We start from the raw sequence: 22,420 nt of genomic DNA, 5'->3' as shown, positions 1-22,420 counted from the left end.
CCTTTAGATATGTTCTAAATAGTACAATATGTATTTGAGCGAACCGATAGGGGTGGAATTCTGAAATTCGGAATTGGGATTACTGTTGGAGTATAGGACTGGAACTTTTAGAAATTCGTACATAGAAGTACGAAACGATACTAAATTTGGTACAAATTAGATTGAATCTACAGATTTTTGGAAATAAGTACTTCAAGTGCACGAAAAGTACGAAATAGTACTAAATTTTGTACAATTCCGTATTTGGTGAGCAAATAGTGCTTAAAATCTAAAATTTAGTTTTAGGACTGTTATACATGTGTATCCTGGTACATATGTCCATATATGTGGAAATGTGTACTATAATTGTTCGAAAAGTACTGAATGGTACTATGTATTTGGTATTGGGTGAAGGGACAGAGACAAAAAATTAAAATATGATATTTAGATTGCTCATGGTATCTGGTATGAGATATGGAGGTGGTTTGGAAATGCGTCCCGTATTTCTACGAAATGGTAAAAAATTTGGTATTAAGTGAAAATATTGGACTGAACTCATCAAATTTAATATTGAGCTCTAATTTGGTATCTGGAATTGAAATATGGAAGCTGTTTAGGAAATCAGGAATTGGAAATTGATGACACTGTTGGTATCCGCGATTTAGATTTGGAGGTGGGTTTGGAAATGCTTAATATAGCCCTGAAATCCTGAAATTTGATATTAAGGTCTCTCTTGGTGTCTTTTGTTAAGATATGGAGGTTGTTGTGGACATGTGTTCTATAATTGATCGAAAAAACCTAAGTTCTATTAAATTGTGTATTGGGAGAAGAGAGGGCTGGAATCTACCAAAAGTACTAAATTTGGTATTGGGTGAAGCAATAGGTCTAGAAACCTCAAATTTGTTATTGAGATCTCTGTTGGTATCTGGAATAGAGATATGGAGGTGGTTTTGAAAATTTGTACTATAATTGAACGAAAAGTACTAAATTTGGTATTGAGGCGAAGAATGGAGTTAAAATCCCGAAATTGGATATGGATGTCACTATTGATGTCTGTGGTTGAGAAAAGGAGCTGGGTGAAAAGTACTAAACAGTACAAAATAGTAGGCTGAGATTTTTCTTGTATCTTGTACTAAACATCGTGTTTATATAGCGTATCTTATGGCTTTGTGGGACTTACATATAAAATCGGATTAGAGAAATATGGTAATTACTAGAATTTGGGCGCCACCAGTAAACCTAAAATGAATTTATAGTTTTTTTCCACACAGCCTTCTAAGTTGTCAACTCCAGGAAGGTTGTGATATGAATTTCTGTGTACTTCAGATATAACAAAAATTCTCTTTGGCCGAATAAACATTTCTCTATTTTTTTAATGTCGCATATTACATAAGTAGCTCATGGCATATTTTGTGACATATCATAAAGAGATGCCAGAGGCGCACTCGAATCCTGCCAAGGTAATGTTCTTATAATTTGTTATTAATATGCCTAGCCATGATGCCAGGCTGCTTATGTATCTTTAAGTAAAAATAATTCAATTTTTTATTGGTAACGTATGGCAAGGTAAAATCAAAATTTTATTTGATACCAAATGCCAATAAAGCCATTCAAAGAAAATAGCTTGAAAAAACAGAATTACAATGAATCGATATTTGGTCATATCATTGTTTATTCACTTGTAAGCAACATTTCCAAAATTACTTACAAAACCACAATAATAAAGAGGTATAAGGCATTTACTCTTGGTATCATCGTAATATGGCCATAACGTCTAGCTGTCTCTCGATGGGCCAGCAAGCTAGCTGGCCATACTGCACAAAACCTGCAATACACTACAATGAGGGAAGAAAGAAAATCACGTACACTAAACACATAGGCACGCACACAAACAAGTGTTCAAACACGCGCAGTGCAATGTGACCGAGACAAACGAAGCGAAGAGATAGAGGGGATGGTGATTTTAAACAGGGAGGGCCAGTGATTAAACAAAAAACGTAGTCCCCGACCAACAGAGCGGTCATTGAACCTCCATTCAACACTTAAAAAAACAGCAAATAAGCCATTCCAGACCGCACACACACACAACAATCCATTTGCACACGGATATACCACTCACCAATAATAATCATCCAAATGGAAAAGAGAAAAAAATAAACAAAACTTAATATTTTATTTGTATAGAAATTAAGTTTTAAGTAAAATACACACACACATACATGTATGCATACACCGACAATCCCACCCAGTCATTCATTCATATTCGCCAGTTAAGCATTTGCACATGCCGATCTTTTATGGGGGTTAACATGAAGAAATCGAAAGTATTTTGGGTTGATGTAACCAATTATGAATGATCAAATTTTAATAATAACAATCGAATCGACAGTAATAAGCAACAACAGCAACAACGATGATAACAATCAAACCACCAACCGACCAACCAGCCCAGCATACCAAAGCCAACAACAATCAAAACTTTATGATCAATGCATGGGGGAATGTATTGGTTTTGGCGTTGTTGTTTCTTTTGCCAATACACACGAGTATGGCCCAGTGTGTATGAGAGAGTTCCAGGCGAATGAGTAATATTTAGTCATCGTAACTGACTAGTTCGTCGTTCGTTGCCAGACATTCTTGTGTTGTTAGTGTGGCTATCGAATGTGTGGCTAAAAATGGCATTTCTCAAAACAAAAGACCAAGACCAAACAACATCATACTTGACAAAAATTAATTACACTCCAACAGTTTTACTTTCATCATTATCGCCTTTGCCTTTTAGTTGTTATTCTTGTAGTTGAGATAAACATCGTGATGATCATTTTATTTATATTCATAAGGTACATACATACATATATATTAACATGTGTATGTGTTTATCTGTGTCTTTAGTGCATATTTATACCCTACACCGCAAGGTGGTCAGGGTATTACGTCTTTGTGCATTTGTTTGAAACAGGCAAAAGGAAACGAGATAGACCCATAGTTCCTTTTGATGATCTACATAGAATCACATTCTGAGTCGATCTATGCATGTCCGTCCGTCCGTCTGTCCATGTATTTTTGTAAACTAAGTACAGTTCGCATTTATTGCCCTATCCAGATGAAATTTTGCACAAATCATTTGTTTGGCCCAAGGACGAACCCTCGTCCGATTTGCCTTTTATTGTGCACCAAACGTGTAATATCAGCCCGAATAGTATGAAATTTTGTACATACAACCATATTAGGCCTGAAAATAAGAATGCCAAATTTGATCGAAATCGGTTCAGATATAGCTATAGCTCCCATATATATAGTTCATCCAATTTGTTTTTTTTTGTCCTCCGCAGCCGTAATATGCACTCTGTAACAACAATATTTCGGAAAATATATCAAATACAGCTCAGAAATACATTTGCTAAATTTTATCGAGATCGGTTCAGATTTGGATATAGCTCCCATATATAACTTCGTCCGATTTACCTTTTATTGTGCACCAAACGTGTAATATTTGCCCAAATGGGATGGAATTTCGCACTTACGACCGAATTTAGTCTAGAAGATAGTACATCAAATTTTATGAAGATCGGTTCAGATATAGCTACAGCTCCCATATATATTGTTCACCGATTTGTTATATTTGATATTTGTCCCCCACAGCAGTAATATGCACTCCGTAACAACGATATTCAGTCACATATATCAAATACAGCTCAGAAATCTCTATGCCAAATTTTATCTATATCGAAGTTAATTGTGCACCAAATGGGCAATACAAGCCCCAATTGAAAAGATAACAATTCTTCGGCAAATTTACAAAGACCTAAAATGGTAAAGACTAGACAAAATGCATTTTGAGCAAATGGTTTGTGTCTACAATACATAGATTAACAGCTCATGGCAAAGACATGTAATATAAAAACCACAATTACAGAAACGGATAATAAATAAAAAATTGAAAAATCCAAAATTTGGGTTTCAAATTTTTATTCTATGTGCCTTTCCGAAAATTTGCATATTGTCTTAGCGGTTTAAATCAGTTAACATTGATAACTATGTTGTTATGATACCGTAACAACAGAAGTATTTTCACAGGGTTATCATATTTTGACTCTGTCTTGTCCTATCTTTACACTTCTATGTCTTTGAAATTTAGTCCTTTGAACTTAAATTATATTTACAATCATACCTTGTATGATTTAGTTATCCCACAAAAACTTTTAATTGTTATGTGGAGCTCTACTAAATTAGCAAAGTGGTGTAGGGTATCATAAAGTCGGCCCCGCCCGACTTTAAGACTTTCTTTACTGGTTTTCATATAACAATGAAGCAGCAGTGATCGCAACCTTTCAATGATACCCAGTACACATTTTTTTGTACAGATTTAAAAATGTAAACCAAGAGTTAGTGGTTTGTGTTTTCAGAAAATCCAGGGAATGAAAGTCGTGGACTAAAGTTTTGATGCAAATGCCCAATGAACATATTTCTGTGAGGTGACATACCAAGTTTAGTTGTTTTTTTTGAGGTTTATTTTCTAAAGAAGACATTTTCTATTTGGTCTGTCGGCTTTATGTTATATCCTACGCCGAATTGAGGCATAATATAGTATGTTGTTTTACAAAAGTTGGTAACATGAAATAATTTAAAAATCAGCTAGGTTCGGCCTTTTAATCCATCATCCTGAAGTAAATAAAAAAGTAAGTAAAAAAGTATGGGTCGGTTTTGCCGACAGATGTATACCCTCAGACAATGTTCGATTATTTTAAAATATTTTGACTGGGAAATCATAAATTCCATATTCATCTCAATATTCTGGATGGGAGACATATATTTACACAGATAAAAGTATTGAAAATTTTGTCCCTTTGTAGGTGAGGCACCAGGGTTCGCGGATATATACCATCTTCACAAGAGATCTTGTGTTAGGAAAAATGTTTGTATGTGTGAAATTTGAAGAGAGTTGGATGCTTATTTCGCCTTCTTTGTTCGATCTCTACAATCTTTATAACAGATCTTTTGTTGATGGAAATATTGAGATATACCAAGTTTTAAATGGAATCGGATGTTAATTTCGCTTTTTATGAATTTCATGAATATTCAAAATTTTGAGCGTTTGGGGGGGAGGTACCAGAAGGAGTGGATCGATATTGTCCATTTTCACACCTGACCTAGCAACGACGCAAATATTAGGATTTACTAAGTTGGAGCAAAATCGGATCATAATTTCTCTTTCTATTCAAAAAAAATATATATTTGGAAAATTTCGACCTTTTGTGGGGGAGGTACCAGAAGGAGTGTACCAATATTGTCCATCTCAACACCAGGCCTTGGGTTTATATAAATATTGGGATGTGTGAAATTTGAAGACAATCGGACTCTTGCATCACATTTTATGAGATTTGTAATTATTCAAAATGTTTGCTCTTTGTGGGGGAGGTACTCGAAGGAGTGCACCGATATTGCCCATCTCCGAACTCGATCTAAGTTTGATAAAAATATTACGATGTACCAAGTTTGGACCAAATCGGATACTCCCTTCGAGAGTTATCGTGCGCACCAGCCAGCCAGACTAATAGACAGACAGGCGGAAGGACGGACATCTCTAGATCGACCACAAATGTTCTGAAACGTTATTTCGACTAGGCACGTTTTGACCGTATCAAATTGTATATACCCTCTGTAGCCATATGACTGAGGGAATAAAAAAAGTTCGGCCAGGCCGAACTTTTAATACCCTTCACCTTTGGGTATAGAAAAGATTTTTATATAAAAGTATCTGAATTAAAACGTGTTCCACTTTAAACTGCAAATACCAGTTAAACCGTTTGAAAACAAGTTAAAAAGTATCAGTCGGTATTGCCGCCAGAGATATACCCTCAGCCTATGTTCGATTATCTAAATATATTTTGACTAGTGTTAAGGTTATTCAAACGTTTGACCCTCTATGGAGCAGATCCCGAAGGAATGGGCCAATATTGCCCATTTCCTATCGGACCCAAAATATGATATAAATATTTCGACAGATGTGCCAAGTCTAAATGGAATCGGATGTTAATTTGGCGATTTATGAGCTTCATGGGTACTCAAAATTTCAATATTTTGTGGGGGAGGTACTTGATGGAGTGGACCGATATTGTCCATTTTCGCACCTGTCCTAGCACTGACGCAAATATTAGGATTCGCAAAGTCGGAGCAAATTCGGATTAGCTTTTCTCTTTCTGTGCAAAAAATTTGTTTTTTTTTTTGAAAATTTCGACCTTTTGTGGGGGAGGTACCAGAAGGAGTGGACCGATATTGCCTATCTCCGAACTCGATCTAAGTTTGACAAAAATATTACGTTGTAGTCAATTTGGACCAAATCGGATACTTCCTTCGAGAGTTATCGTGCGCACCAGCCAGACAGACAGACGGACGGACGGACATCGCTAGATCGACTCCAAATGTTCTGAAACGGATTTGGTCCAAAGAGACCTAGGGTCTAAAACCGTTATTTCGACTAGGCACGTTTTGATATATACCCTCTGTAGCCATATGGCTGAGGGTATAAAAACTGTTAAACTTTTCAAAAATCCATAAAGTGGGCGAGGCCGTTGTGTGGGGGCCATGCCAAAACAGGAACCTCGTTAGCAGTTTATAAACAAACAAAATTATCGTGTTTAATTGCCAAAGAGGTCAGCTGAAAAAATGCACCTTCGGTTGACCACCATAATTCAAGCGCCGGCCATGGTGATGATGTGGACCGCCATAACAGCCGATGGTCGCTCTCCGCTTGTATTAATCGACCGTGGCATCAGAATAAATGCCGAATATTTAAATATAAATAATACCGAAATATTAAAGCCTTGGACATGAAAACATTTTGGCCGCAGACCTTGGACTTTCCAACAGGACTCAGCACCATCGCACTCAGGACGTGGCACCCAAGAATGGTTACAAAATGAGTTTCCTCGCTTCAATGGCCACCAGCGCACCATGGCCACCAAAATCTCCGCATAAAAATCCGTTGGACTATTGTGTCTGGGGGTATTTTGAAAAGCAAGGTTGGCACTAAAAAATACCAAAGTGTCGATCACCTCAGGCAAGTGCTTTGCCAGGAATGGGCCAAAATACAGCAGAGCAACATTTTGGCAGCGTGTGACGGTTTCATTCTGCGTTTAAAGGCCATAATTCGTGCCAAAGGTGACCAATTCGAACAAAACTAAACTTATTCTAAAATCTGATGCTATTTCCGACATTTTTTGCTTTCATTCAAAAAAAAAAAAATAAATAAATAAATAAATAAATAAATAAATAAAAAATGTAAAATTATTTTTATCTCACCCTGTACATTACTATTTATGATGTTTGGTTTGACCCCGTTTCCTCTTTTTCCCAATACCCAATGGAGTAATTTAAGATATCAAGTTCGCCCAAAATATTTTCTTGCGAAAAATTTCCATTGCATATTTTTACCTTTTCACCCTGAAGATCGCCCAGTATAAAATAACTAAGTTCGAAATATTTTTGTCACACACACACGTACACCGACTGCATGCAAACATACCTCCACATACATTTACATATTTCAAAGTGTTAATACGAGCGGATGATTCGAGCGATTACACACGAGCGACTTCATAAATCTGTCACATAAATAGTTTGATTTTATTGACTTGCAAGCGGGGGGGTCAATAACCTGCCATGGAAAAGGCAAAATAAATTAATTAACTTGGAAATGTTGTTGGGGAATTGTTGGTTTGATGAGACAGGTTGTTGGTTGTAGTTGTTGCTGTACTTTTAATATTGACAAATAAACAGCTGTCAAATGCAGGCAAAGCTGAACGAAATTGTGGTCATTAGAGTCAGTCAGAAATAAAACAATGATGGAACCATATGACTAGCCCACCAGCCAGCCAGCCGGCCAGCCATCATCTCCATCATCACCCCATCATTACATTCTTCATTTTCAATATTTTACGCAACTTTATCTGACGGTTTCCAAAGAAAAGACCAACCATTATTGTTATTATTATTATTATTTCTGCTGCTGCTGTTATTGTTGTTTTTGTTTTTTTGTTGTTAACGAATTTGTTTATAACAAATGGAAAAGCACCACCAAAAAAATAAGCATTATTAAGAAAATACACTAACAATATAAACAATGAATGCGCTGCAACGCAACAAAGCTGGAGAGTGAGGAGACGAAGAAGAAGAAAAAATAAAACATGTTTTACAGGCGTCACAAAATTCATTGAACTCTTGAAATACCTGGTGGCCCCCCACCAGGTTGTTAAGTGAGGAGGGGGAAGGGGGGGAAGTTGGACATATCCACATATAAAACAAACAATTTCAAACACTTTTAATAGTGTAAAAGCATAGCCATTTCGAAGCTTTGAACCATCAGCATAGCAATGAAAGCAACAACAAAAACAACGACGAGGTAACCACTTTCCTGCCACTATCGCGCAGCAACGACAAATACTGTCGCTGTTGCTGCTGCTACCAAGAGAAAGTTCTGCTTAGACTACCGGTTGTTATGTTCATCCAACCACTCGACCCACCGTCCTGCCATCCCACCCTCCCCTCTCTCTGTTTGTTGCAAAAAATCCACTATTTTTTTGTGGCCAAAAGTAAACAAAATATCCAACTGCAGAACTGCTAAATGAAACAAAAAAAAAAAAAAAACAAAAAAAAAGACGAAATGAAATGAAATAGACATTTAATTTCACTGTTCCGTGAATGAATGATGGACAATTCATTGGTGACTTCTGTGAATTTCAATAAGACCCTTTGTGCCCTTCTTCGTTTGTGTCTTATTGTTGTTGCGGAAATTCTCGGTTCTCAAGGTCAGTAATGATAATTCTCTGATACATATTCCAGTTCCTATGTCCTGTAGCTTATTAGTTTTTTGCTTAGTTTAAGGGATAAGTCACTGGGGACATATTGGCATTATTCTCTGGGTGTGACTTGAAATCTCAAAAAAATCTTGGTCATCAATGTCGACACCTTCAAAAGTAGAGAAAATCTTACAGGCAACCAGACATACGGAAATGGTCTCAGAGCGTCTATAATATAATTTCAAACAGAGATGAGGTTGTGCCTCCTCACAACAATTTGTAATAAGTTAAATTTTCTCAAACTTGCAAACAACCAGATGGGCCTTATGGCAAATCAACATAATTTTAGTACTTTTTATACCTGAAATAAGGGTATCCAATTTTGTCAAGATCGGTTCAGATTTAGATATAGGTAACATATATATCTTCAACCGATTTCGGGAAAATTGAAAGTGAACCAAATGGCCAATATCAGTCCAAAAGTCCCGAATTTTGGTACATCCGAACGAACTTAGTCTAGAAGCAAGTACATCGAATTCGGAATCCTGACATTTGGATATAAGATCAGTATATCATTCTTAGATTGAGGTATTTAGGAAATTCGTACTTATGTGTTCTATATGGTACTAAATTTGGTACAATTTTAATTGTGGGAAAACCGATAGGGTTGGAATTCTGAAATTTGGAAATATAATTTCTATTGGATTGACTGTTGTAGATATTTAAGAAAATTTGATCCAATAAACGTGGATTTTTATACCCTCCACCATACATAGTATGGAGAGTATATTAAGTTCGTCATCCGTTTGTAACTCATCGAAATAATCATTTTAGACCCAACAAACTATAAATATTCTTGATCAGCGTAAAATTCTAAGACGATTTAGCACTGTCCATCTGTTGTAATCACGCTACAGTCTAAACGTATTAAGATAGGAAGCTAAAATTTTGCACATATCTCTCTTTTGTCTGCAGGCAGGTCAAGTTCGAAGATAGGCTATATCGGTCCACGATATCGTATAGCCCCCATATAACGGTACCCCCCGATATTCGGTATTTTGATGATGTTAGCCACATTTTTCAATGGAATTGTCTGAAATTCCACACAAGAAGTCCCTTGTGAGTACTTTATCCCCTGAGAGAGAATTGTCCATATAGGTCCACGATATCGTATATCCCCCATATAAGGTAACCCCCCGATATTCGATATTTAGAAGATTTTACCCACATTTTTTAACGGAATTGTTTCAATAAACCTACCAAGGGAGTTACTTGCGGGTACTTTATACCTCGGAAGAGAATTATCTATATTGGTCTATCATTACGTATAGCCCCCATATAACGGTAACCCCAGATTTTTGGTATTTTGATGATTTTAGCCACATTTTTCAACGGAATTGTCTGAAATCGTAAACAAGGAGTTCTTTGTGAGCACTTTGCCCCCAGACATAGATTTGTCTATATAGGTCCACAATATCGTATGTCCCCCCATATATCGGCAACTTCCGATATTAGGTATTTTAAAGATTTTAACAGAATTTTTAATGGATTTTATTTTTTTTTTTTTGAAAATTTTCTAATCCGTTCCAAATTGTGGAGGGTATTCAAAGTTCGGCCCAGCCGAACTTACTGCTTTTTTTCTTGTTAAAGAATATTTTTTCAAGTAAATATTTTTTTCAAGGAAAACAGACCAATAAACGTGGATTTTTTAGAGAATAAAATAATAGAACAGTGTTGGGTTTGTTCGGTATACCGTAGAATTTTGTTGTTGCAAAATGGTCAGGCTTTATCCCTTTATTGTTGTTTTTATAAAACAACGTTTGTTTATTAGTGGAGAACATTTGTTTGTCATAGAAGTTATTTTTAAAATAACTTCTGGGGGGAATATCCCAGACAAAAAAGGGAACTGATGAGAATTGGTGGCTCTTTCCGAAACCTAGGTATTCCCTGCCTTACCCCCTGGTAAGCATTACCATCGTTCTCCACTAATAAACAAACGTTGTTTTATAAAAACAACAATAAAGGGATAAAGCCTGACCATTTTGCAACAACAGAATAAAATGAATTGAACCCTATATGAGTTTTATCAGCTTTATTGATGTTAAAAATTTCCTTTCTGAGGGAGGTGCCAGAAGGAGTGTGCAAGCAGCAAATACCAGAAGGAATGGTTCGATCTATACCATCTTTATAACAGATCTTCTGTTAATGGAAATATTGAGATGTACTAAGTCTGAATGGAATCGGATGATAATTTTGCAATTTATGAGCTTCATGGATATTCCAAATTTTGACCCTATATAGGGGAGGTACCAGAAGGAGTTGAGCGATACAGTCCGCATTCACATCAGACCTTGGGTTAATACATATATAGTGTTGTATGTAATTTGAAGAAAGTCAGAGAAATAATTGCTCAAAAATATGACCCCTTGTGGGGGAGGTACTTGATGGAGTGAACCGATATTGTAAATTTTTCCACCTCACACAGCAATCATGGAAATATTAGAATTGACAAAGTTGGAGCAAAATCGGATCATCGTTCCTTTTTCTGAGGAGTAAAATATTTTCTTTAAAAATGTCGACCTTTTGTGTGGGAGGTACCAGAAGGAGTTGGCCAATATTGCCCATCTCCGAGCTCGATCTGAGTTTAATAATAATATTACGATGTACCAAGTTGGGACAAAATCGGAAACTCCCTTCGAAAGTTATCGTGCATACCTGGCAGTTTCAAATGGTGTATACCCTCTCTAGCCATTTGACTGAGGGTAAACAAAAACATAACATTCCAATGCTTTTCCTACTCATGATTTGCCTGATGATCGATCTGGATTTTTTCATAACCCATGGGGGAAACCAAGTTTTTCCTTATTTTTAAATTGAAAACATTCTAATTACCTTTTTCCGATGGTGAAATAATTACCACCCAATATAATCCATATCTCAACATTCAAACCGTAATGAAAAAAAATAGAAAACCCACTTCCGAGGTGGGTTTCATTTTCATTTGGTGTTTTTTTTCTCTCTCAAATTTTCTTTGCTATCACTTTTTAATCACTTCTTATGTTCGCCAGCTTTTTCATTTTCTTTCGCTTTTTTGTTGTTGTGCCAAGTAATAGTTGGGATACAATTTTGCAAAATCAAACAATAAAAACAGCAACAACAGCAACATCAACACACATTTGAAATTCTTCAAGATTGTTTGGCGTTGATTACGGCGACTTTGGTTGGTTGGTACATTCAACTCCTAATGGTTGGAGCGTGCAGTGCCTGTAAATACCACCAAACAACAACGACAAACAACTTCACTGAAAGACTTACTCTTTGCGCCAGCAAATCGCCAACTCCACTCCCAAAGTCATGACAAGAAAACGAAACCGCGAACCAAACGATTCAAAGATTCAAAAAATTCAAATTACCATCCAACCAGCGAACCAACCAGTCTCAACCATCATCATCGTCAACCAACAATAGTTTCAATGTCAAAGTGAAAGTTGGCATTTATGTGCGATTGTTTTTAAGAGCCAACAGCACTGGAACGGGCGACTGAACAATCTAATGAATGAAGAGTGGATTGTTTGTTAGATGTAGGAATACTCGTATCTAACCGGATATGACAATAATAATAGATTTGCAAATATTCAGAGCACAGAAAGTGTTTCCTTTCTTTGGGTGAAAAATGAAATTTCTAAATGGAGCTGTGAGAAGACGTTATCTGGTCTGGATGTGAAAATGGAGTATTGAATTTTAAACGACACATCAAAATGCTTGGAAAATGACTAAAATATAGCATCGGGATATGAAAAGTGAAAAAAACTTCATAGAACCATAAAAAATCAGAGTTTTGAATGTTTACATCGTAAAGTAACCTAAAGAGAGGGGGCAAGTTCTCCCCTCGTCCACAATTTGGAAATGTTCGAATTAAGATTCCTTAAAATCCCTGCATATTAGGTATATAGTGTCTTTGGCAATATTGCGGATAAAAATGCAGGGAATATTTTGATAGAAAATTTTAACCTTCAAAAGAGTCAATAAAGGGGTCTTTTTGCTCCTTTTATTAAAATATGGCTAAAATCTCCCTTTAAACGACCGTCGACGGATCGTAGCAAGTTAAAATATTCCACAAAATTATTTGTCATCAAATTCTACTATAGGTCTTTAAAGACATCAAAGATCTAAATCTTACCCAAACGCCAGCAATTCATATGTACTAAAAACACATTTTAGGGTTAATACCGTACTTTGTGTGAGTTTGTGCAAAAATCTCCAACAAAGCATCATTTTAGAAGGATGACCTCAAGGACAAAGATTCTCTTCATCATATTTTACTATAAGTTACCAAAGAAATTAAATCTCCATTTCTACTGTATGCCAAAATATTTTTACATTAATGTACGGATAAAAGCCGAAAATATTCCCAAATTTTTTGGATCAAATTTTCTCCGGAAAATTTTCAAAGTTTTTAGTCTTTTCTTAAAATATTGCAAAAAATCTCTTTGAACGGAATCGTATTAAGTCAAAATATTCCACAAAATTATTAAACATAAAATTCAATCATAGCTCCTAGGAGACTCAAAGGTATAAATCTTATCTAAGCGCTAAAAATTCACATTTAAGGGTTAAAGTCTTTCTTTGGGTGAATTTGTTCAAAAATCTCCAACAAGTCATCGTTTTAGAGGAATGACGTCCGAGACTAAAAAATTCTTCATCGAATTTCACTATAAGTTACCAAAGAAAAGAAATCTCTATATCCATCGTACCTATGCCTAAATATGTTTGCATCAATGTTCCGAAAAAAACAACCCGAAAATATTTCTTTTATTTTTTTGATAAATTTTTTACCGAGCTCTTTTCGATTTGACGCCTGAAAATAACATAAAATTTCGTTTTACGATGAAGTTGTCAGAAGAAGAAATATTCTACACAAAATTTCACTATAAATCTCAGAATAAATCATATATCTAGGTACAATAGTTTTGATGAAAATAGCATTCCAAATTTATGTACTAAAAGTGAAAATTACAGTATGAGATGTAAAACTGCAACCAACTTAAGACTGCTGTCATTTCTAAGCCACTCGTCCGAAAGCTGTAAAAATTATTCCAGTGACAGCTCATTATATTATTTACAATCGTACAAAAGCATTTTGGTGAGAATTTTCCAGAAAAAAAAAAACTTATTCGTGATGGAATTCATTATATTTGGCTGGAAAACCACAAGTGGCTTTCGTTAGCCCACTCCAACATTTAAATGTGAATATATCTTTTGTGTCTCATACCACCGTTTGTGTCTCGTTACCGTGATACTGGTAGCGTAGCCCGACGTGAAGGAAGTAGAAGAAAAGAAACAGCAACATTAGCAAAAATGGTTCAAAAAGTCAAGAAGCGACTTGATCGAAACCCGCGTCGCAGGGGCCGAAAAATGGCTCGTGAGCTAAACATATCGAAATATTCCATTCGGCAAGTATTAAAAAATGAGATCGGGGTAAATCCATTGAAATTTCGATAAGTGCAAGAACTTACACCGCAACAGAAAGAAAATAGATTCAAAAGAGCTATAGAATTGCCGAAAGTGGTGAACTGCCAAATTTGGTTCTCTCCATCTCCGATGAGAAAACATTCGTTGTCCAGCAGTTTGTAAACAAACAAAATGATCGTGTTTACTTGCCAGCCAAAGAGGTCAGCTGAAAATGTACACCTTCGGTTGGCCACCAGAACTCAAGCGGCGGCCATGGTGATGGTGTGGGCCACCATAAAAGCCTATGGTCGCTCTCCGCTCGTATTAATCGACCTTGGCATCAGAATAAATGCCGAATATTATCGCGAAAATATTTTGGAGGGTGTAATAAAGTCCGCACGCAAATATTTTGGCCGCAGACCTTTGACATTCCAACAGGACTCAGCACCAACGCATTCAGCACGCGCCACTCAAGAATGGTTACAAGCTGAGATTCCTCGCTTCATTTCCAGCGTACCACCAAAATCTCCGGATACCAATCCGTTGTGTCTGAAATATTTTGGAAAGCAAGGTTGGCACTTAAAAATACCAAAGTGTCGATCACCTCAAGTAAGCGCTTCTCCGAGAATGGGCAAAAAAAACGCAGAGAAACATTCGAACAGCGTGTGACGGTTTCATTGGCGGTTTGAAGGCCATAATTCGTGCCAAAGGTGACCAATTCGAACAAATCTAAACTTATTCTAAAATGCTATGCTATGATGCTATTTCCGACAGTTTTTGCTTTCATTCAATAAAATTAAAAAAAAAAAATGTTGAAATTATGACGTTTGACGTTGTTGCAGTTTTTTATCTCACCCTGTATGTAGGCTATACAAAGACGTGGTTGTCCATATGCAGTTTTTTGTCATAGGCAAAACTCCCATGATTGATGTTGCTGAAATCATCAAAATATCAATTATCGGGGGTACCGTGTTACCGGGATATACGATATCGTGGACCTATATAAACAATAATCTTCCAGGGGTAAAGTACTCAGAAGGAACTTCTTGTGTGGATTTTCAGACAATTTCAATGAAAAATTTGGCTACAACCATCTACATAGCCAACATCGGGGGTACTTTTATATGGGGGCTATATGATATCGTGGATCGATATAGCCCATCTTCGAACTTGATCTGCTTGCAGATGTTAGCTTCCTATCTTAATTCGTTTTGACTCTGGCGTGATTACAACAGTTGAAGGGATGGACGGACAGGGTTAAGATCATAAATATGTATACTTTGTTAAGTCAAAAATTATTATTTCGATGAGTTACAAACGGAATTACGAACTTTATATACCCTCCATACTATGATGTATGGTGGAGGGTATATAAATTATATCAAAAAATATAACTTACTTCTTGCGAAATGCCTTGGCAGCTGTTAATGTTGCATAGGCTGCCATTTCTCGCCTTGAACTTTCCACAACGGGGGCACTAAATTTGGACAGCAAAGCAGCTGGATGATCATCGTGCAAGACATAACCTAACAACCAAATTTAAAAAAATATATATATATTTTTTTTCAATAAAATAAATATATTTAATTTTTCCAACCCTCTTACCCACCATTTTTCAACATATCCGGTTCGACAATGCCGTACAAATGATGCATGGCATTTAGGCCCTCTCGTGCCGATGATTCCAATACAATATCCATCAGAGTAGGTCTCGGAGACATTGGTTGCCGTGTGTCATTTTCCACCATCAAATCATCATGAAAATTGAAAAATTCCGCTTTACCCGTACGATGAGAGAGTAGCGGTTGGGGCACTTCAACTGGAGGCAGCTTCTGATCCTCTCTAAAGTTGAAGAACTTGGGGCGCAACTCTTTTAGATACTCTTGAGCGCGCAAAATGCATGGCATTTCGTAGAGTATAAGAAAGGTGAGGAGGAAACGAATGCGTAAGAACATGGCATCTGTAAGAAAATATATCAATCGAAACAATGAAAATATATTAATCTGAAAGCAAATTAACCAATTAAGAATTAAATTCAGGAGCAGGATAGGAGGTCTAATGGTCCTACGGCTCTGCTACAATGCCATGGTAGGTAAACTACATCATTCTATGCTAACTTCCATCCAAAACGAGGACTGCACAATACTTCAAATGGATATTAAAAGAATCCTTGTTCTGCCGGACTGAACTTATGTGCTATTTTACTTATTTTTTGGAAAAACACATGCGAAAAAAATAATATAAAAAATTTCAAATGCCAAATGTACAATAAAAAAATAAGCAAATTCTATAGTCGTTCGGAGCCGACAATGTGATACCCTACAACACTATAATATGTTGAGAACCCCCTTAGGTCCAAACGCATCTTAATTGATTTCGTTATGGATATACTGCCACTCAGTCCCGCAAAAATGTCACCCTTGGGTTTAGCCAGTTGCATTTGCCGTACATTTACGGATGTGTCGTGCTGACAGTATTTATACCTTCAGAGGGTTATATCATTTGATACGGCCAAAAACGAGCCTCATCGAAATAACGGTTTTAACACTAGTTCTATGTGAACCAAATCCGTTTTTTGGACATTTGGAGTCGGTCAAGCGATGTCCATCTGTCTGCATGGATGGTGCGCATGATAACTCTAGAAGGGAGAATACGATTTGGTCCAAACTTGGAACATCGTAATATTACTAAGATGTAGTTCGGAGATGGACAAAATCAGTTCACTCCTTTTGGCACCTCCCCCATAAAAAGTCAACATTTTCAAAGAAAATAATTTACCTCTTAACAAAAGAAAGGCATTTGCCCAAACTTGGCAAATCCTAATTTTTTATCTGTGCTAGGTCAAGTGCGAAAATGGACAATATCGGTCCACTCCATCAATTCCCTCCCCACAAAAGATCAACATTTTGAATAATTATAACTCTTATAAAATTGAAGGTAAGAGTCCGATTGTCTAAAAATTTCCCAAATTTCGATGTTTTTGTAAACAGAAGTTCTGGTGTGAAGATGGGATATATCGGTTCACTCCTTCACGAAGCTCGTAAAACGCAAAATGAGCATAAAATTCCCTTTAAATTTCACACATCCCAATATGTCTACTAAAACACAATTTGGCGTGAGGAGGAAATATATAGGACCACTCCTTCTGGTACTCCCCCATATTGGGTACAATTTTTTAATAATTATATCTCTCTTAATATGCGATATAAATTTCCGATTCTCATAAAATATCTCATATCTCAAAATTTTTATAAACTAAGGATCTGTTCACTCGTTCTGGTAACGGTTCACAATTTGGAATAGACATGAAGCTCGTAAAACACGAAATTAGCACCAGATACCTTTCAAAAATTTCTATCAACACAAGAAATGGTATAAAGATATGGTGAAGGATCCGATTCATTCTTTTCATTCTCATCAAATATCACACATCTAAATATTTCTACCAAGACAAGATCTGTTGTGAAGCTTGTAGATATCGGAGCACTCCTTCTAGTATCTCCCTTCAAAGGTATGTGAATTTTAAAGATTTTTATAGAATTTTTATAGTATGCAAAGAAAGCCTCCGATCTCCTAAAATATCACATATCCCAACATTTTTACTAATGAATGAGGAGGTGCCAAAGGGGGTGGGTCGACCCCCTTTGGCACCTCCTCCACAAATTTTTTAATATTTATTTTTCTTATATTTTTCTTAACCAGAGATTTGATGTGAATATGAAATATACTGATCACCTTCTGTATCTGTATCTCCCCACAAAAGGTTAACATTTTGATTAACAAATATTCGCATAAAATTCGAAATAATTGTTCGATTTTTTTTTAATTTTACACATCCCAATATATTTATCAGTATTAGTGGAAATTAATATTTCGGTCCACTATACCTGGAACCTCACGCATATTCCAACATTTTACAAAAATTATCACATATGGGGCTATACGAAAACGTCGACCGACATGGCCCAAATATTAGCCTTCTATATTAATTTGTTCGAAAGATAACGTGAGTACAACAGACGGACATCGCTAAATCGCCTATCAGGAATATATATACTTTTTTTGGGCCTTCGACTAATATTTCGAGATGTTTCAAACGGAATGACATCTATTGTATGGTGAAAGGTATAAAAACACCTTTTGCACATCCTACATCCCATCAGCGTCCCCCATTTCAAATTCTAGCTCCATCCGTTTGGCAAATACATGTGTTTTTTAATGTCATGTGCTTTTTAGTACACTTATAATATGAATTTCCGAAAACCCAACTTTGCCCCTAAGTGTCATCAATGACATTCACATGCAAAATTTTAAGATTCTGGCTTCAGTCGTTTCGTTGAGTGACTCACTCACTGAAATATTTTCAAAATACATGTTGCGAATTGCATGCATTAAAATGGCTGTAACTCATGAATCAATACACATACAAAGACCAATTATACATATTAACCTTGGTATTATCGTCACGTTTAATATAAAGTTTGCAGAAACAAAATCGGTTTACGCATTCCAGAGAACATCAATGACTAACACAATACAAATTAAGTTCATACAATCAGATGGTGGACGCAAATGTGGGCATGGTATTTTTTTAACATAAATTGGATTACTAAGAACATTATAAATTGGTAAATTGGTCTTTTACGAATAATCGGCCAATCGTTGTAACCGTTATTGGAAAAAAGCGGGCGTGGTCAATAAAAACCTAACAGGGGTATTACGAACATTTGAAAGAAAATCAAACTCTTTCCAGCCATTTTCCACTTATGCTATTACCAAAGAACGACATTTTATTTTTTTATAAAGGGTTTGCAAAATATTATTTTGAGAATCGATTAGGCTATGTGGCACGTAGTACGTCCTGTTGAGACCAGATGTTGACAATAACCTCCACTTCAATTTTTGTGAACAAAAATTTGTTTAATATGACCCGATAACGTAACGGCCACGATTTTCTCATTTTCGAAAAAAAAAAATTACCCAATTATGCCTAGAGTTTTTCACAGCCATACTCGTTTAGAGGAAGGATACAACTAATTATCTTTCAAATCAGACAGTATTACCATTCACGAATTAAGCACCAGTTGGAAAAAAATTAGATTGCGGACCGCATATATCTTTGAAATAATTAACGTATACTAAATACATAATATTATTTTAGAACCTATAACTATTCATCTGAAGACATCCAAAAAAAAAAGTCTGTCTTAATTTTAACTTTTTTCATTCAGTTTGTAAAAAGTGTGAAAAATAGAATTAAAGATAATTAACATATGTTCATTTTTTATTAAAAATATCAAAGTAAAGTATTTTATAGCCTAACCAAGAAGCATATTATTCGTACCAGCAACAATTGTTACTGTTGTTGTTGCTAAACACATATTTAATCTGTAACTCATCAATATTTATATAAAATTATGCATTTTCATTGCAGGCAGCGAGCAACACGCCCAGTTAAAGTCAGAAATTTAAATCAAATGCTAAACAGCAAAAGTATTTTTTAATTCGCAATCGATCCACCCCGATCAGGCAATGCATTTTTTTTTTAATTCTATTCAAGTTTCTTGCCCATTGGAATTTGTAAAACAAAAAACGATTGTTGCGATTAATAATCGCACTTGCATTTGTTTAAATCATATTGCTAATTGTACATTCAAACCACAAACGGGCAGACGGTATTTTAATATAGTTCTTTTCATCTTCGTCATAATGAAAAAGATACTTGATTTGGTATTTTTAGGGAGGAACTCCGATGTTCTCATATCTGGAAAATTAATATTCGCCAATTGTTTTACTATGAAAACAATTTACCTCTCCAAATTTATTTAATTCGTATGACAATAACAAAAAATCAGGGAGCACTATCGTATGATAGCAGGTAAATATTGTCTGTGCAGGGTAAGATGAACAATCTGCAACCAACTTTAGACTTTCTAAGCCACTTGCTGTTAAAATTATTCTAGTGACAGCTCATTATATTGTTAACAAGCGTACAAAAGCATTTTGGTGAGAATTTTCCAGAAAAGAAGTTATTCCTGATGGAATTCAAGCGTGATAGTGTGATTTCATAATATTTGGCTGGAAAACCACAGAGCACTCCAGTATTTAAATGTGAATAAATTTTTTTTTTGTGTCTCGTAGCTCGACGTCAAGGAAGTGGACGGAAGAAAACAGCAACATCAGCAGAAATGGTTCGAAAATTAAAGAAGCGACTTGATCGAAACCCGCCTCGCAGTGGCCGAAAAATGGCTCGTGGGCTGAACATATCGCAATATTTCATTCGGCAAACATTGAAAAATGAGCTCGGGGTAAATCCATTGAAATTCCAAAAACTGCAAGAAGATACACCGCAACGGAAAGAAAATAGACTCAAAAGAGCTAAAGAGTTGCTTCGCTTGGCTCGTGAGCTGAATATATCCAGGATTCCACTCGGCAAATATTGAAGAATGGGCTCGGGGTAAATCCATTGAAATTCCAAAAACTGCAAGAAGATACACCGCAACAGAATGAAAATAGACTCAAAAGAGCTAACGAGTTGCTTCGCTTGGCCGAAAGTGGTGAACTGTCGATTTGATTTTCTCCGATGAGAAAACATTCATTGTCCAGCAGTTTGTAAACAGCTGAAAATTTGCACCTTCAGTTGGCCACCAGAACTCAAGCGCCGGCCAAGGTGATTGTGTGCGCCGCCATAACAGCCGATGGTTGGTCTCCACTCGTATTAATCCACCGTGGCATCAGAATAAATGTATTCTGAAGGGTGTATTAAAGCCTTGGACATGCAAACAGGACATTCCTCAGCACCATCGAACTTAGCACGCGCCACCCAAGATTGGTTACAAAATGAGGTCCCTCGCTTCATTTCCAGCGCACAATGGCCACCAAAATCTCCGGGATTTGGAAAGCAAGATTGGTACTAAAAAATACCAAAGTGTCGATCACCTCAAGCAAACGCTTCGCCTGGAATGGGTAAAAATACCGCAGAACAACTTTCGGGCAGCGTGTTATGGTTTCATTGGCCGGTTGAAGGCCATAATTTGTGTCAAAGGTAACGAATTCGAACAAATCTAAACATATTTTTGCTTCCATTCAATAAAATTTGTTGCAGTTTTTTATCTCACCCCGGGAAATCTAGAGATATTTCGTTGTGCGAAGTTCCGACAAAAAACGAATTCTTTTTTCGCTCTTCATTGGATATAGAATTCTTAACAATGAAGACCTTTTCGGACTAAATATAAATTATGTAAAACCAATAAAGAAAGTTTTAAAGTCGGGTGGGGCCGACTTTATGATACCCTACACCACTTTGCTAATTTAGTAGAGCTCCACATAACAATTAAAAGTTTTCATGGGAGAATTCAATCATACATGCTATGATTATAATTATAATTTAAAGTTCAAAGGACTAAATATGCCGAAGCATTTGTATCTTTTAAATTCGGTCCTGTATTGCCCATTTGATATATATGGGAGCTATATCCAAATCTGAACTGATCTTGATGAAATTTGGCAAAGACATTTCTGAGCTGTATTTCATATATTTCCCTGAATATCGTTGTTACGGAGTGCATATTACGGCTGTGGGTAACAAATATAGCAAATCGGATGAACAATATATATGTGAGCTATAGGTATATCTGAATCGATCTTCACTAAATTTGACATACTAGCTTCTAGGCTCAATTCGGTCGTAAGTGCCAAATTTTATCCCATTTGGGCAAATATTAGACGTTTGGTGCACAATTAAAAGTAAATCGGACGAATTTATATATGGGAGATATATCTCTAAATCCGTACCGATCTCGATAAAATTTAGCAAAGGTATTTCTGAGCTGTAGTTGATATATTTCCCCAAATATTGTTTTTACAGAGTGCATATTACGACTGCGGAGGATAAAAATAACAAATCGGATGAACAATGTATATGGGAGCTACAGCTATATCTGAATCGATTTCGATCAAATCTGGCATACTTATTTTCAGGTCCAATCTAATCGTACGTGCAAAATTCCATACTATTCGGACACGTTTGGTGCACAATAAAAGGCAAATCGGACGAAGATATATATGTGGGAGCTTTATTTAATTTTTTACCGATTATTTCCAATTTCAAAAGGGTTCGTCCTTGGGCTAAACAAATGATTTGTTCAAAATTTCATCTGGAAAAATAAATGGACAGACACAGAATGTGATTC

General features: G+C 36.1%; 1 protein-coding gene across 1 annotated transcript; it reads right to left on the bottom strand.

The window, feature by feature from the left end:
• Window positions 1–409: 409 nt before the first annotated feature.
• Window positions 410–16,183, bottom strand: LOC109612290 (uncharacterized). Its single transcript, XM_020036243.1, has 3 exons — window positions 15,838–16,183; window positions 15,628–15,754; window positions 410–485 (listed from the first exon to the last, which is right to left on the bottom strand). Exons 1-3 carry the CDS (start codon window positions 16,181–16,183, stop codon window positions 410–412), a joined length of 549 nt encoding a protein of 182 aa, XP_019891802.1.
• Window positions 16,184–22,420: the final 6,237 nt, after the last annotated feature.

The sequence above is a fragment of the Musca domestica genome, unplaced genomic scaffold (genome assembly GCF_030504385.1).
Source record: "Musca domestica strain aabys unplaced genomic scaffold, Musca_domestica.polishedcontigs.V.1.1 33, whole genome shotgun sequence".
Lineage (NCBI taxonomy): Eukaryota > Metazoa > Arthropoda > Insecta > Diptera > Muscidae > Musca > Musca domestica.
This window is presented reverse-complemented; position numbering and strand designations above follow the sequence as displayed.

What these genes read in the sequence shown, in the direction of transcription:
- LOC109612290 (XM_020036243.1), bottom strand. Translation starts at nt 16,183, where the DNA reads ATGTTCTTACGCATTCGTTTCCTCCTCACCTTTCTTATACTCTACGAA. An exon ending in ACCGGATATGTTGAAAAATG is followed by an intron (nt 15,755 to 15,837) that starts GTGGGTAAGAGG and finishes TTTGGTTGTTAG; the next exon opens with GTTATGTCTTGCACGATGAT. An exon ending in GCCAAGGCATTTCGCAAGAA is followed by an intron (nt 486 to 15,627) that starts GTAAGTTATATT and finishes ACCATTTCGTAG; the next exon opens with AAATACGGGACGCATTTCCA.